This window comes from Polypterus senegalus, chromosome 3 (genome assembly GCF_016835505.1).
Source record: "Polypterus senegalus isolate Bchr_013 chromosome 3, ASM1683550v1, whole genome shotgun sequence".
In the NCBI taxonomy this organism is placed as follows: Eukaryota; Metazoa; Chordata; class Cladistia; order Polypteriformes; family Polypteridae; genus Polypterus; species Polypterus senegalus.
In genome coordinates this window covers 115,707,176-115,723,814 of record NC_053156.1, presented here as the reverse complement: position 1 = coordinate 115,723,814, position 16,639 = coordinate 115,707,176, and the positions used below count along the sequence as shown (strand labels likewise).

The 16,639-nt window shown below is 36.7% G+C and overlaps 1 protein-coding gene and 1 non-coding gene across 3 annotated transcripts in view; both read right to left on the bottom strand.

The window, feature by feature from the left end:
- atg5 (ATG5 autophagy related 5 homolog (S. cerevisiae)) overlaps window positions 1–14,660 on the bottom strand; it is a 193,696-nt gene extending 179,036 nt beyond the window's left edge. Inside the window, exons 1-3 of one of the 2 annotated variants that reach the window (XM_039747847.1) lie at window positions 14,322–14,660; window positions 10,711–10,867; window positions 2,739–2,866 (exon numbers count right to left, since the gene is read on the bottom strand). In XM_039747847.1, coding sequence (XP_039603781.1) covers window positions 2,739–2,866; window positions 10,711–10,818 — 236 coding nt within the window. In that variant the 5' untranslated portion in view covers window positions 10,819–10,867; window positions 14,322–14,660. Of the gene's footprint in view, window positions 1–2,738; window positions 2,867–10,710; window positions 10,868–14,321 lie in introns of those variants that run through there. The other variant, XM_039747849.1, reaches the window with a different exon arrangement.
- Window positions 14,661–14,887: 227 nt separating this feature from the next.
- Window positions 14,888–14,959, bottom strand: trnae-cuc. Its single transcript has one exon. It is a non-coding gene; the product is annotated as a tRNA-Glu (tRNA).
- Between the last annotated feature and the right edge of the window lie 1,680 nt (window positions 14,960–16,639).

The window sequence follows — 16,639 nt, the reverse complement described above, 5'->3', positions numbered from 1 at the left end:
CCACTGCCCTCTGCTCGGCAAGAACATGGGTTGCAGCTGGGCAAGGTGAGAGAGGTACTGTGCATTTGATTTTCCTTGTATAATAGTGGTCCTTGATAACAGGCAAAGGGTAACAGCTTTAATAGATTCCGGTAGTGACATTTCCATTGTTGCCCGACAATTTGTGTTACCACGACAAGTAGCTGAATTATAAGACCAATCTGACTTGTATTCATGTAGAAAACCTTTGGTATAGGTCTGCCTCATGTTTCATCAATTGTGAAGGGCCGCTAAGGGAACTTATGGTGGCAGTCCTACAAACTCCCCCATTTCTGGTGACACTGGAGCAAGACTGATCTAACAGTAAAAGCAGTATAGCACAACCCACTGCTAAAAACTTTTAGGCCTAGTAATGGACAGATAAAGCATGTCCCAGGCTGCCTCCATGCTGTGTACATGGCTAGCTGAGAGTGAACAACTGGCCACCCAGTGTGACAAGGCGATTCCCGAGTCATCACTAGATGAAGCATCATCAACAGACACTGCAATGTCTCAGGGTGAAACCACGCCCATCCAATAATCAAGAGGTAAGTCCAAGCCTTTATCAGTCTAGCAGGTTATTACTGCCAGTTTGTACCCTGCTTTTCCAAGAGAGTGGCACCCTTGACAGATCTGACAAAGAAAAGGTCCCCAAATACAGTGGTATGGAATGATAAAGCAGAAGATGCATTTAGTGATCTAAAGCTGGCCCTGGCCTCAGCACCAGTGTTAAAAGCTCCTAACTTTTCTTTGCCTTTCATTCTCCAGTCAGACACTTTGGACTCGAGTCTAGGTGCCACGCGGACTCAGAGTGTCGATGATGTTGAACACCCTGTGATGTTCCGGAGCTGGAAACTGCTGGACCAAGAAACCAGGTATGCACCGGTGAGCGGGAAGCCTTGGCAATCAAATGGGCAATTACACAGCTAAGCATGATCTCCTGGGCCATGAGTTCACCTTGGTTACAGATCATGCACTCTTACAGTGGATGGCCTTTCACAAGTCGTCGGACTCATATGTCACAAGGCGGTTTTTGGACCTCCAGCCTAACAAGTTTTCTCTCATTCATCAAGGCTTTTGCTATGATAATGTCAATGCTCTCTCAGGTTCACGACCTCTTGGTTCAGACTGTCCGACGCGATGGGTCTGGGTTGGTATGGGGCCATGTCACACATGTGCAAATAGGAGGATGCCAATGGGATTCAAAGATGGTGACACGCTATGGACCAGGTGGCTACAGTGTACACTAACCCTTTCTCTCTTTCTCCTGCAGACCACTCATGGAAAATTTTGCCTGGGCCTGTCAACATCACTTTCGGTTCCAGCCCCAGTGACATCATTTCTTCCGACCAGACTATAAAAACACCACTTTGTTGCCATTAAAGCAGTTTTGTTTTGAACTCAGTCTGTGAAGACCTTTGATCATTGTATTTTTGTTGCATTTGTCCAAGTATATGGGGTGGCTATGCCAGAGATTTTCTGTCTCTTTTGTTACCTTTTATACCCATTTACACTTGGAACTGGGTCTCAATGAGAAAATGTTATGATCTAGAAGAGACACAATTTCAGATTACTGTATTATTCCAATAAATGCAAAGACTGAATGCTATACAGTTCTGAAAAGTATAAAATACTCAGGCTTGGAAAAAGCTGATTAGGTCTGTCACACTTTCACTTTTTGCTACAACGGGAATCGCTACAAACTAAAGTTTAGCTTTTATCCTCATTTATTGTCTAACTTATTTTATGTACATCATATCCAGTAATTCTCTAGGGTGGTCCAGATCTAATTATGTAATTTTCATTACGCTAAAACTTATTAAGTTTATTACACAGAAAACTACCCGTAAAATCACGGACCATCGAGAAGTGTGCGAACTAACAACATGAAGAATCGTCTTCATGCCGAACTGGAATCGTCCCCGCATAAATCAAAGTCATCCAGACGATCTGGATCTGCATAATTAGATCTGGACCACCCAGTATATTAACCCTGTGTTATGTCCATAAACAGACCTGAAACCTCAACAACACATCATACAGCGTGGGTTCCTGACTTGAGCACAACGCTCCTGCTAATTATGAATTGGATTAAATGCCCTTGAGAACAGTAAATGAGAGATATAAACAGACAGAAACATAGATAATGTGATAACAGGCTTAAATAATTAAGCTGTTAAAAGTGTGGCACAGGGGTTCTGACCCCTTATTCAAAACGCTGTATTCACAATTACTGCAGGTCAGCTGCAGTATATCTGGGCTATTAACTACTCATACTATTTCATCGCAAAGATACTTAACAGGAACAAACACATGTACAAAGGAACTGCACAGTTTGCATCATCAGGGTGGATTCCTATCCCCATAAGAGTTTCATCTATCAGTGTCCTCCTGCCAACAAAGTTGCTAACTTTCTGTATCACTACCATACTTGGTGTTGTTATGTACTGTCAAATACTCTTCACAATTTGTGCTATTCTCTGTTGGGTCTTTTCCAAACACGTGTGAAAGTGCCACCAGGGATTATATGTCTGATATAACTGCACCACCATGCCATACTCAAAACTAATTAAATATTAGGCCTTTGCCTATTCTTTTGGACTGAAAACTCAATTATATGCTAGGGGTGCTTGTACCTAATGATGTTGTCACTTCAAGCTATACATTTTGTTACTGCTGCAAAAATAAATGTTACCAATAACCTGCAAATTTTAACTTACCATTTTAAAGGAGTACCTTCATATTCAAACCACATTTCACCAATATCTTCTGGCTTCATCACCTTCTGAAAGTGCTTTTTCACTTTGTCAGTAACCAGTGTCAAATAGCTCACTCGAGGCAAGAGCAGCTGGAAAGGAAAACTATTTCAGTTTTTGTTTGGTTCCTAAAGTTTAGATTCTGTTCAGCTTTTAAAAACACCATCAAAACATAAAAGGAAAATAACTTTAATATTCATGCCAGGTAATAGCTGGCATACAAGCCAATCATATGGGAATGAAAAGTAAAAAAAGCACAACGAAAACAATTTAATAGTGAATGAAACCATTAAATACTAATACATGCAAAAAGATAACATAATTAGATCAGTACAAGCAAAAGAACTCTAAAAAAACTGTCCCTCAACAGTTTTAGTTACCACAATAATGGGAGAAAAAAAATACATTTTATATACATAGATACACACGTACACATTCACACAAAGTCGATTCAAAAAGTTTCAGATAATTTCACTTTCAGCACACTTTGTGTTGTAGATTTTATTTTAAAATGGATATATTTGCCATTTTTGCCAATCAATTTACACACCTTAACCCATAATGACAAAGTAAAAATATATTTTCAGAAACATTTACAAATGTATTAAAAATCAAAACCTGAAATCTCTCTCACATAAATATTCAGACCATTAATTTAGAATTTTGTCCAAACCCCTTTGGCAGCAATTACAGTTTTGAGTCTTTTTGGATTAAGTCTCTACAGGTTTTACACACATGGATTTGTGCAGTTCATCCCATTCTTCCAGGCAGATCCTCTCTAGTTTTGTTAGACAGGATTTGAAGTGTGTGAACTATCACCTTTGCGGTTGTGTACATATGTTCTATTGGGTTTAAGCCTGGGCTTTGACTGGGCCACTCAAGGATAGTCAGAGACTTGTCCCGGAGCCAATACAGCATTGCCTTGGTTGAATGCTTCGAGTCATTGTTGTGCTGAAAGGTGAACCATTGTCCCAGTCTAAGGTTGTGTCCACTCTGGAGCAGGTTTTCTTCAACGTTCAATCTCTGTGTTTCCTTCAGTTCTAACCAGTCTCTCTGTTCCTGCAGCTGAGAAAGACCCTCACAGCATGATGCTACCACTGCCTTGCATCACCACAGTAGACAAGCGATGAGCAGTGTCTGGTCTTCAACAGACACAGTGCCCAAAAAGTTCTCATGCTTTTGGGAGTTCTTTAAAACCATTTGGCAAACTTAAAGCAGGCTGCCATATGCTTTTCATTCAATCGTGGTGTCTGTCTAGAATCTCAAATGCCTGATTGAGTGATTCTGAGATATTCGTTCATCCTACAGGTTCTCGGATATGAATAGGAATCCTGAAGCTCCACTGGGTTCTTGGTCAACTCCCTGACCAAGTTATTTCTAGTGTACACATGAATCTCTCTCTTGCTCTCTAGATGTTTTTTATGTGCGCACATGAATGTTTTAAGTGTTCACAAGACCTTTTTGCATGTGCATGCAATAGTGTTTCAGGGACACAAGCATTCCTTTAGAGCACAGGTGTCCATCTCCAGCAGGTAATTCTAACCCTTTTCTTAATTAATTACCTGTTTTTGCTGCTAATTAATTACTTTTCCATTCATTTGAATTGACTTGCTATTGAAGATTTAGACCCCTCAATTGTTTCTTCTGTTCCTTAATTACAAGTCAAACAATAATGAGACACAAAAAGAGTCAACAAATGACCGGTTAATCTGCGTCCATCACTGGATTCGTGAAAATTAACAGAGGTGAAGATCTCAGTAATGTTGATCTGATCGGGTCCACAAAACATTTTGCTGGTGCTTTCTGTTGATGTAGAGCACCAACAACCTATGGAATTACATAAGTTAAATTAACAACAAGAATCACCTACTAATTATGAAAACGGTACGAGTTTGTGGATGTCAACTTAGCAAGTCATCAGTTGGTTAATTTCACATCTTGATTTGGCTGCCATTTGAGGATAAAGGAAGCAATTCAGAGGACTGTTAAATAACGGAGGCAATAAAATAAAAGGAAAAGAAGTCCATTAACAGAAGAAATTGGTTGCTGATTAAGAAAGTGGCGGGAAGGAAATCCAGCTGCCACTGTGGACATCGAGTATTGAAGTTGGACACCCCTGCTTTAGAGGTTGTATATGCTTCTGGTAGATCTGTTCTGCTTCAGCAACTTTAACTGTTTCATTGTATTGCCAATAGGAAATTTGACATGGAATTCAAAGACCTATATTTTAAGCTGGATCATTCACATAAAAGGTATGGTTTGTATGCTTGCAAACCAGCATAGACACTTCACACAAAAAAGAGCTTGTGAGCATTTGAAAAGATGGCAATTCATGTAAATGTTATGTTGTTCAAATAATGAGTGTTTATACAAAAAAAAAAACACACACACAAAACCTAGTCCCATTCCCTTTTCCAGGAATCACAGCAGTGATCAACAAGGACTTTCAGAGTTCAAAAACAAAAGTATCATAATGCTGTATATCAGGTCCCAATCCCTTTTCATGCTCCTTTAGGAATAAAAGACTACTTCATCAAGAAAAAGCAACTCAAACACATATCCAACTTGCCACATGTATCCACTCACTGCTCTAGGGCATTGGTTCCCAAACTCCATCCTGAGAACTCCCTGTGGCTGCAGGTTTTTGTTCCAATCAGATTCACAATAAGGGATAATAACTGATAACAACTGATCTTATCTAGTAAGCTAGCATTTTTTTTCTCTTCTCTTTTTCTGCATTCAGAAAAGCATAGCAGTATGATTTTTACTTTATAAGAAACTTACAAATCATTCTATGTTTTACTATAGCTTTAAAATGCTTAACTTATTTTTGTTGGTTTCCTATCATTTCCCCTTATTCTGTGTAGCCTTTTCCCTTCGTTGTATCCAAATTGTGACAATCAAAAAGAAGCAAAGCAGATACCCAGGCAAACAGCACTAAATGATGAAAGATTCAACATCTTCAGCATCAGACCCACTAATTAGTCAACTATGGAAAGACAGCATGGAAATTAGGATGAAAAAACATAAAAAGTGAAAAACAAATTCACATAATTTTATTATTTGCTTAATTTTCATTAAAACATATTAGCTCGCATACTTTAGTAATTTCTTCATTGATACCAAAAACACAGAAACTGGGAAACAACAGCACATTCCGAGTGAGGTTAAAAACAGAAGTTGGTTGCAAGAAAAAAAACCTTCAACACAACTGGGTCCCCAGAATCGAGTCTGGGAACAACTGCTCTAGAGGATAAATAAGTGCACCTCTCCTCTCCTCACTCAGCCTGCTCAGGAGTTCCATGATCCACTACCAACGAAGACTACTTCATGTCCATCGTCCCCTTCTTATATGCCCCCGAGATTTCTTCCTCCAATTGTGAAGGACATTTCACCACATCTCCTTTTTTTATATATATATATAAGCATACCTTATGTACTCAACTCTATGCGCTGTAACTCTAAAGGAAGTTATCAAATCACTGCCCACACTAGCACACACACGTGTTGGTCACAGTCGCTCCAACTCTCAATTATCCTCTGGAAAGTAATCACTTTTTACCATCTATCTGTAGCCCTTTTCTCACAACAAAATGGCTTTGCTAACTTTTCTCCTTTCATTTGAAGTTCAGCACCTCGCACCTGTATGCCTCCGCATGACCCAACTAGACTGACTCACGTTGCCCACTACAAGATCCCCAATGCACCACCATAACCCTTTGGCACCCATGAAGCTGCCTCACCATTTCTCACTCCACAAAAGTCCTCACAGTACCACCTTAAAACACTCCAGGTAAGTGCTACACTGGGTAACCATTTAACTCCAAACTAAAATCTATAAATAGTTATGCTTGCACACTGCACACATACAAACACAATTGCCATAACACAACTTACCACATCCAGGAACAATCGGAACTTTAGAAATAGCTTTATATTCTTTGCTTTATCTATGCCTCACCACAATTTAACCACCGAGGTCTACAGAGAGTGCCTTGGTCTTACTGACTTGGGTTTTCTCCTGACATATAGTGTGAATTGTGGGACCTTAAAGAGACGGGTGTGTGCCTTTCTAAACCATGTCCAATCAATTTAAATTTGCCAGAGGTGGACTCCAATCAAGTTCTAGACACAACTTAAGGATAATTTAGGAAAATAGGATGTACCTAACCACATTTTGGACTGCTGCCACAAAAGGTTCTGACTACTTTCATAAATGAGACTTCAAGTTTTTGATTTTTAGTAAATTCACAACCCTTCCTGAGAACATGTTTTCACTTTGCAATTATGAGCTAATCAATTCAGACTGATAGGTCAAATGTCCAAATTAAGTCTCCCACACAATGCTTTCTAATTTCACTGTATACATACACACTAGCTGGCCCAGCACACAATTTGGTCTAGTGAATTCAACTGAATATTGAATTCAATTCAATATCTTGATTTAAATTTTTCGATAACTTACAGTGTCAGTTCATCTGCTACTTAAATAATGTAGCATTTTTTTAGGATTCAGTATAGTAGTGCTGATGTTTGTGATCGCATTGAAAAATGCAATGCAATGAACTCTGTTGCTGCATACATTGTAAAATACATTCCAAACATTAGCACTGAACACAGACAGGATAGTAGCATAAATTATATATATGAATACGGACAAACACATATACACACACACACACACATACAATGTCACAATGTATTGGATTGACAAAATATATTTTTTTACTTATAGGTATTGATGTATAAATAGAATTGGTAATATTTTAACAGTGAAGAATTCTATTGAAAGAATATGTAAATTATTATTTGATAGGATATGTAACCTTTCCGGCAATCATAAGTTAAGTATTTATTTATTTAAATGAGTTGAATCCTGTGTTAACTGTGATCGTTTGGATAGTGGGCTCTATTTTTCACAGGACTTTGAAGATAAATTATCAAAAGCACAGTGCTGTTAAGATCATGCCATGTGAGACAGGTAGGTAGTAAAGGTCTAGACAAACAGCAATTTACAAACAGCAATTTGTCAACAGACTTGACTTGAATTTTAAAAAGTGAGAACTTCACACAGGACAGATGTCACTACACTTCCTCCCTGTGCTTAGCCAAAAGTGAATGGAACATGATTGTGGAGATTTGTGTATAGTGACTGATACACTAGACTGTAAACATGTAACAATAGATAAGGTAAAGGGGAGAAACTAGCATGGAAGATTTTGCTTTCAAGACAAAGATCAAATGTTGAAATTCCTGTGAGATGTCCAGGAGAAGCAGGAGATCAAAAAATGGAAGGTGGTGTCTTTAGTCAACAAGTCTAGATAATCCTAACATGAATCTTAAGAGAGTACTATTCTGTGCAGAGATCAGCATCTGATGACATGAACTGATAGCCGCTTTTATTAAAGATACGGCACTTTGAGCTACATTTTTTTTGTATGAAAATGTGCTATATAAATAAATGTTGTTGTTTTATGGAAACATATCTGGGCTGCTTGAAAGATGCAGGTTTGCTACAGTATATTTGTTTACCTAATTTAATGTTTTGTCACTTTATCTCTAAGCTTCATCATTAGTATCGAAGAGCTAATACAAATGGCACATACTGTGTTGACTTGATTTTAATTGACTTGAAATCGCAGTTTTTTTGGTTGTTTTTGCTCTTATAAGTCACCAAACAATAACGAGATGCAAAATGAGCCCAGGGCTGTCCATATTAACGAATATTTTGTTTGTGCCTGTGGCTTTCATACAGTACTTCACTCAATAAAATAAATAACAAGAAAAAAAGTTAGGGTCCGAGAAATATCAATCTGCTTAGGTCTGCAAAGCATCTGGATGGTTATTTCTGAAAACAAAAACCAAAAAAAAAAAAAGTTTTGCAAATGACTGGTGTATACGAATGAGAATACTAACAAACCACAGAACTAAACTTTCATTAACAGCTAAATACATGATCGGCTGGAGTGAAATTGGTTGCCTTCTAGGACAGTTTGAGACACGTGAGTTAAGTCATTTTTCACTTATTTAAGCAAGTCAGTTATAATTAAGGCTACAGAAGAATGTTAAGGAGCAGTCATTTTCTGCCTTGCTACAGTATGTGATTTTTTTTTTTTGATGCTTGGTTACTAAATTATTTCAGGGAAAATTGTAGTGGCCATTTTAACACTGCTGCTTCAGAGCTGTAGAGTTCCAACTGTACTGTTCAACCAAACATTGTCTATGTTGTTTTCATATTCTCTCAACGTGTATGCACGTTTTAACTCACAGTACATTGTTTTTTTATATCCACCCTACAGACACACATTAAGTTACCTGGAGACTCCCAATTGGCCCCATACGACTGAGTGAGTATGCCCAACAATTGGCAGGAGTCAACACTAGAGATGGTTATGATCTTGCTACTGATGCTGCATGGAAAGAACCATAAAATGGATACAGTGTTCGATAATGGATGAATGGATATTTTGTATCACATTCTGAGGGAGGTTTACAGCTACTGAACCCTGACTTTGCAGTACTGCAAGTATGTGTTTGTTTTGCAATACAGAAAGCAACAAATAAATGTTCTCCTGTTGGCAAAAAATCAATTTAAAACAAAAAAGAAATGAAGACAGTGAACTTGTTGCTGTCATTTTGAACAAAAGGGTTTTGTAGTTTGCCTGCAACATATCAGCTCAGGATCTGGTGCTTTCAACAAAGAATAGCAAAATGCATAACAAATGTATGATGCAGCTGTTTGTTCTAGATGCTCACCACTATTTGTATAAAATAGTGCTTTCAGGGTATGACTATAAAATGTTTCCCTTAATTTCCAGTTTTCCTTGAAGATGCAATTAACTATTTTAATAAAAAATTAATGTTTCTGGATCAGCTTTACAAACACCTTTGCAAAGTTTTAAGACCGGGTGCCTCAAGTAGAATGTCGTGCGTAGAATTCACATTAAAACATGGCGTATGGACAAAAGTGGAAATGTGCGTACACACAAAAAATTCAGATGCATAAAACCGTGTGCAAGCCAACTTCCACAAACTTCAGCTCCATAAATCTAATGCAAAAAGATTAATGCACGCACCTGTCACCCCACCCGGACTCCTCTCAGAATTACACCCCTTTGCATATGCAAACCAATATAAATAGCCCTTTAAGTTCAGTGTTGTATGAAAAGACAATGGCAAAAGCATGGGGGAAAAAAAGAAGAATTTCAGAAAATGTTAAGTGGAGGTAAGGAAAATGTACTATTTGTTTATCAGAATTGCTAATATAATCCATTAATAAAAGGTAACTGCAGATTTTGTCTTGTTTTATAAGGGCAAAAATGGAGATGGCAACACCATAAAGGCATTATTTGATTTCCTTGAAAGCCTTGTAAACGCTTTGAATAAATATTAATTTGTTTGATATGTCGGCAACAGCATCTGTTTGGTAATTTAACAATTATTATTATTTGTTTATTTGGCTGTCTTTATCCAAGGTGACTTACAACTTTTGAGATACAATTGATTACATTTCTTTTGTTTTTCCAATTGGAGCACAGGCAGGTGAAGCGACTTACTTACTGGATTTGAACCTCGGGTTTGAAGATCAAAGGCCAAAGTCTTTATCACTATGGCACATTGCCTTTAGTGTTGAAACTTAATTTTTGCCAGTTTTTTTTTTCTTCTTCTTCAGTTTGTTTATGTAAAAATTAAAGTATGTTAAATTAAAGCAGTGATCTAAAAATAAACCACTAATTCAACTGAGGTTACTTAATCACTGCATACTTAGTAGCATGAGAATGGAAAATTTCCATTTACTTTCATATTTTAATTTAAAAAAAAAAAAAAAAAGGATCAGGGACTTCTGTAACAATCCTATCCTTTTAGCGGCTACTTAAGCATCACTTACAAAATTTACAATTTAATTCTATAGAATTGGAATGTTAATAATACCTACATAGTAGGGGTCAGCCTCTCTTTCTGTTACTTCTTCCTGATACAAAGTAAAGCAGGTGGGGATTCTCCCAAACCACACATCTCGCAAAACATCTTTGTCATCTGCCATTCTCCCACTGTATGAGGTAGTACATAAATAATATGTTTCACACAATTACCTGAAAAGAAGAAATAGAAAAACAAGAGTGACATTCATCTATTCATGAAAATTCAGCAGAAGTAGAAATTAAGGGACAAAATTAAAACTAATAGCAGAGGACAAAAATGCTTGCAAAAATAATCTCTGTAAAATGCAATCTCTGTAATAAAATTTAAAATAGATATTTTCAGTCATGAAAGATTTTAATACAAAGTTTAATTTTACTCATCATAACATGTAACCTTCTAACAAACTAACATGACCAAAAACACTTGTTAAAACCTTTAATATGTTTTATTCATGAACTGATTCAGTGCCACATGTATTCCGGCTTTAATCACTAGATAGCTGATTCCAGCTGCAAGAAAAAGAATTCAGATAAAAATCAATTATGATGACAGACCGATACAAGAAACACAAGCAGACAGTAAATATTCATGAAGAAAACATGCAACATTGATGAAGAAAAAAAAAAGAACATCAGTGCTTAAAAGTTTAGTCCTTAAATACAGTAGAAAACCCCAAGAATACCAAACTACACCAAAAACAAGGTCTGAACCACCAGCTAAAGCACTGTAAGGCAGCAATCTTTCATATAAGTATAATAAACACTTTAGATATGTTGAAGCTTAAAATTACTTTATCTTCAGTAACTATAATTCTGAGTATATATCGAACGACTATGATTTAAGTAATATTAGAGAGATAAATAAAAAATACGGCAAAGTGATACAACAAAACAGAAAGGTAAGAATTGGATGGAAAACTAAGGACACTCTTAAAATTATAATGGCATTTTTATATTATATAAACATTTGCAATAATAGAACATGAGGGAGAGAGAACATCTGGATTATGGTTATCAGAAGAAATCACAAATGGTCAACATCAATGTCAAAACAAAACTTACTTGACATCAAAAATGAAAATAACATGCCTATGATTTACACCTTGTTTTAAATCTTGGAATTTAAATATTCCCAATACTCTTTTTGCCGTTATGAAAAAAGTGGATCTTTCAGCTCAACAGTTTATATTCACATGTCAATTCCATGTACAGCCTACTGCTTGATTGTCTTGTTTCTTCTATTTTTGGTCATTAGTGTACAGTGTAAACCGTAAGAGAGACAGAACACAGCCTTGAGGAGCTGATGAGCCCTATATTTAGAGAGTTCCTCTATAAGTGCAGATTTCTTTTACTAGATGTTCTCAACCATAATTTAGTTTTAGATAAAGATTATGTTAATCAACAAATAATACTTTTTAAAATTTATTTCACTTACCTAATGAACACAATTAACCAATATCAAGTGTTACTGTGAAAACAACTGCCCTCAAACCCTGCATTTCTTTTTTTCTGTTGGTTTTACTCTTGGTATTTTGATTTTCCTCCTGCACCCCAAAGACTCAGAATTGCTTCTATGCTACTAGTAGATAGGATTATGCCCTCTCAACCCTGAATTGAAAAAAGCCAATGACAAGGACAGGGTGATTGGTGGTTGTTTTGCTTGTAAACTACATTTAATATGCACTGAACAAGTAAATCATGCTTTGTTTGCTTCATGTTATTGGTATGTTAAAATTTTATTTACAATACAATATACATTACTTGGATTGTATATTCGGATTACTGCAATTCCAATTATAGTCAAGTTGCCAGCATAATGATTACACAAGCACATAATGTCACAATCCAAACAGATTCCATAAGAAATCACAGAATAAAAGCTACTGAAAACACTTGCAATGCTATTTCTAAGGCACTGTGACTTCAGCAAACCACATGAAGGCCGCATGAACTCCAAAAGGAAAACAATTGAAATACTAATAAGTCTTCACAGACTTTGATACCCTGCTAAAATTACCCTTCATCTTAGAGTATTTAGATGAGAAACCATTGCAACAAATTTTGAGGATGCACCAGGATGATCCCTAAACCTTTCGGGAGAATCAATACCTGGGGCAAAACTGCCATTTATTTGTCCCATTATCCAACCATCTACCTTCCAAACTCAATTACTGAGAGTAGGATCATGGGGAAACTAGAGCCTATCCCAGCAAGTAGTATGATGGTCTGAAAATGTTCTTCAGCGTCAGTGCCTGGATGATTTCCCAGAACAAAATGAACTGTGAATACTGCTTTGTATCAGAAAATTCTTAAGAATATTGTCTGGTCATCCACTCATGAGCTGACACTCGAGCGTAGCTTTGTCGTGCACCAACACAACGATACAACACACAAAAAAAAGTCCATGTCACAATGCCTAAAAAGAGCGAACTTTAAGTTTTTGCCTGGCTAATCAAAGTTCAAAACAAAACTAATTTCAATGCTGTGGCAGTACCTGAAATGTGCAGTTCATGTTTCAAACACTACTAGTATTTTCTGCATACAAGCATTCTACTAAAATGGGTGAAGTAAATTTCCTCCAGTGTTATAGGAAATACAGATTGATGCAAAAGTGTGGTTACAGCTAAAGGTGGAGCAACTAGTTCCCAAGTGAAGAAGAATGATTCTATGTTCATACAGTGCCAGTCTGATAAATAACTTCATAATTAGTCATTCAGTCAGTCATTATCCAACTCGTTATATCCTAACACAGGGTCACGGGGGTCTGCTGGAGCCAATCCCAGCCAACACAGGGCGCAAATTCATAATTACATAAGGTTAAAAATTATTTATTCACACAGGTTCCCTGTATCTAATATCAAATTTTGTCTGAAGGTCTAAAAGCATTCAGTGTTAAAAGATCAATAAATTGCAACCACAAATAAACCCTGCACTACAAACTTGCTTGGAATACAACAGTATGATGCTACTACGCCAGAAATGTAGCACTGTGCAAGGCGAATTTCCTCAGTCTGCATTCTGGCATCCTCTCCTGCTGGTGTGCACATCTGGAGGCTATACGCGTGTTTCCACTGCCACAGTTTTAAATGGTCAGTTTTCTAAATGTATCTGCAGTATTTCTGCTCAATAAGTAATAAGAAGTTCGAATATATGGTACGGATGGATCAAATTCAAAACCTGACTAACCAGAAGATCCCTCGTATGTGACTAAGCTACCGGGCATACAATTTGTCACTTAGTAGTGTAGTGAAAAAATATGGTTGTGTTTGCCAAAAAAGATGCTACATAAAACAAATTAAAGTTTACCTGAAAACTGTCTGGATTAAAACGTGACTTTAATGTCAGCATTTGAAGTGATAAATTCGTCGAAAACCAGTTGTTGAACAAAAAGAGGTGGTTGGGTTTGTATATAAACGCTTTATGAATTCACTTCACTCAAACTACGGCACTTCCAATAATGCCTGCAGCAAACAGTGGTACAGTAAGTATCGCACTTCAAAATACTCCCTAAGTAAATGCAGGTGTCATCAGAACCTCGTGCAACAGGAAACTGTAAACTATCACTAATTGATATATACAAGGGCATAATACATTTTGAAAGAAAAAAGTGACTTGCAGTACACACCTGGAAACAAAGGAGTACAATCTCGGTAGTCTCACTTCCCTTCGGCAAAGACTTCTGCCTCAGAGTCTCCTTGCTGGGCGGTTCCACCAACACACAGAAAAGTAATACTATACCACTAATTTTTCACCTCATGCAGGAGAACCAATATCAATATTATATCAAACAGTGCCGTTTCGTCTCAAAAACTAACATTTCTATTTTTGTAAAGGGTCGATATTATACAGACTTCCTCAAAAAGCGAAAACAAAGTGACAAACTGCCTTCCGTAGAGTGAAAAATGTGCCGACACCAACAAACCAACCAGACGCAGAAGCTGTCAGTCGCGTGACCCCTAACCTTCCCGAGAATACACACGTGCTCAGAACGAGAGCGGCGTCAAATAAAGGGACAGACCTGTAAGAGCGACATCTGGCGAGTGGAGCTTATTTCGGAGAAAAGAGTGTTTCATATGCATCTGCGTGCAACAAAACAAATACTGTGTAAATTCAGCTTTTGTAACGATGCTCACTGTCTAAGTAACGATAAGTAACATGTTAATTAGGTTTAAAGAAAAGTACAAAAGTGACTTCCCTGACCGGGAATCGAACCCGGGCCGCGGCGGTGAGAGCGCCGAATCCTAACCACTAGACCACCAGGGAAACTATGTGAGCAGGTTTGTAAAATTTTCCCAAATTAGTATCTTAAACGCTATGTTTTAATGTTTCTGTAGTAATGGGACTAATATTATTATAATCTATCGGCCAAAGACTATGGACATGAACAGGCGCTTCGGTCCTGTGCCCACGTACAGACTTACGTTAAGAACTAGTATGAATTACTAGAGCAAAATACTTAGCTATCCAAAATTACCATTTAGAAATGTATTTAAATCATGTAAGGATATCTTTTAACATTTAACAAACAAGTGATCGTTTACAGATATCTGATAATAATTTAAATATATATGCAAGGCATTTAAAGATATCTGGAAATATCTTGAAATAATTTAGAGATATCTTTAAATATTTAGAGATAACTTTAAACGAATTCAAGATGTCTCTAAAGGATCATTTGGAATAGTATAGTAACAGAGACCGATTGGTATGGATGATCGATCGAGGGACAGGGAAGCTGGTACAGTAGATGAAATTAGGAGACTGCATAATTCCAATCCATCAGATTTCTTAATTAGTAACCAATTGCTACTGCTAAAGAAACAGAGTCCGTTTGCCTTTATTTAAATTGCCATATTTTTCGAAATTCAAAACCCATAATTGTTTCGTTTTTGGCCTCAACAATAGTGTGATGCAAAGCAAGCCAACAGATGTCCAGGTCACTCAATCCAATGTATACCTGTGTATATAGACAAATATATACAGTAGATACTGTAAATAGATTGATAGATAATACATTTATTCTCCCAAGGGGAACTTATCTTTTACAGAAACTTAAGAAATATAAAAATGTTATAACAAGCAGAAACAGCCCCCATCATACACACACAGTATTAACAAAAATCAATAAGGAATGGCCCAAACAGTTACTTTCACATACATTTCACTTTTGTGATGCTGCAGGAGATCACGCAACAGATGATTTTACAATATATGGTAATATAATCGTTTGTACTTTACAATAATAATCATTCAAGTAAACAAACTTATGCAATCAGGAATATCTGAACATTAAACATTAAAACAGAAGCACACAATTTAATATTTTAAATATCTGAACCAACTATTCTTATTTAGGTACTCCCACATTACACTTTTTTTATGCACACCATGAATTAGGGCATATCACATTAATTCAAACTTTTTCATATTCGCTGCTATATTGTATTACTTACTTTTTATCATGTTGTTTATATTATTGGGAATGAAATATGCTGTACTGTATGAATACAATGTATGATTAGGTTTAATTTGGAACAAAAGTTTCAGATTTGGGCTGTATTTTATAAGAAGGCCATGGCAGTACAAGAGGAAGTATATAGAATTGTTACTAGGCTCATTGCACGACACTGGGGTGTGAGCAATAAGGACAGACTGAAGAAGATGAATCTTTTCAGTTTAAACAAACAGATGTTGGGGGTGAAGAAATAATATATAATTTAGAATTTAAAGTTATGAAGGCAGTTACTGAGATAATTTGAAAAAAGTTATCCAATAAGGACCCATGGGGTTGAGATGTTTTCTGTTTTTTCATCTAGAGAAATATACTTATTGGTCTATGGAACACACTGCTGAGCACTTTGGGGATGTTCCAGTCTTGATTTAGCTGTTTGTTGATTTTTTTGAAAAATTACATAAATACCAGCTCTCCAATCTAAACATTTT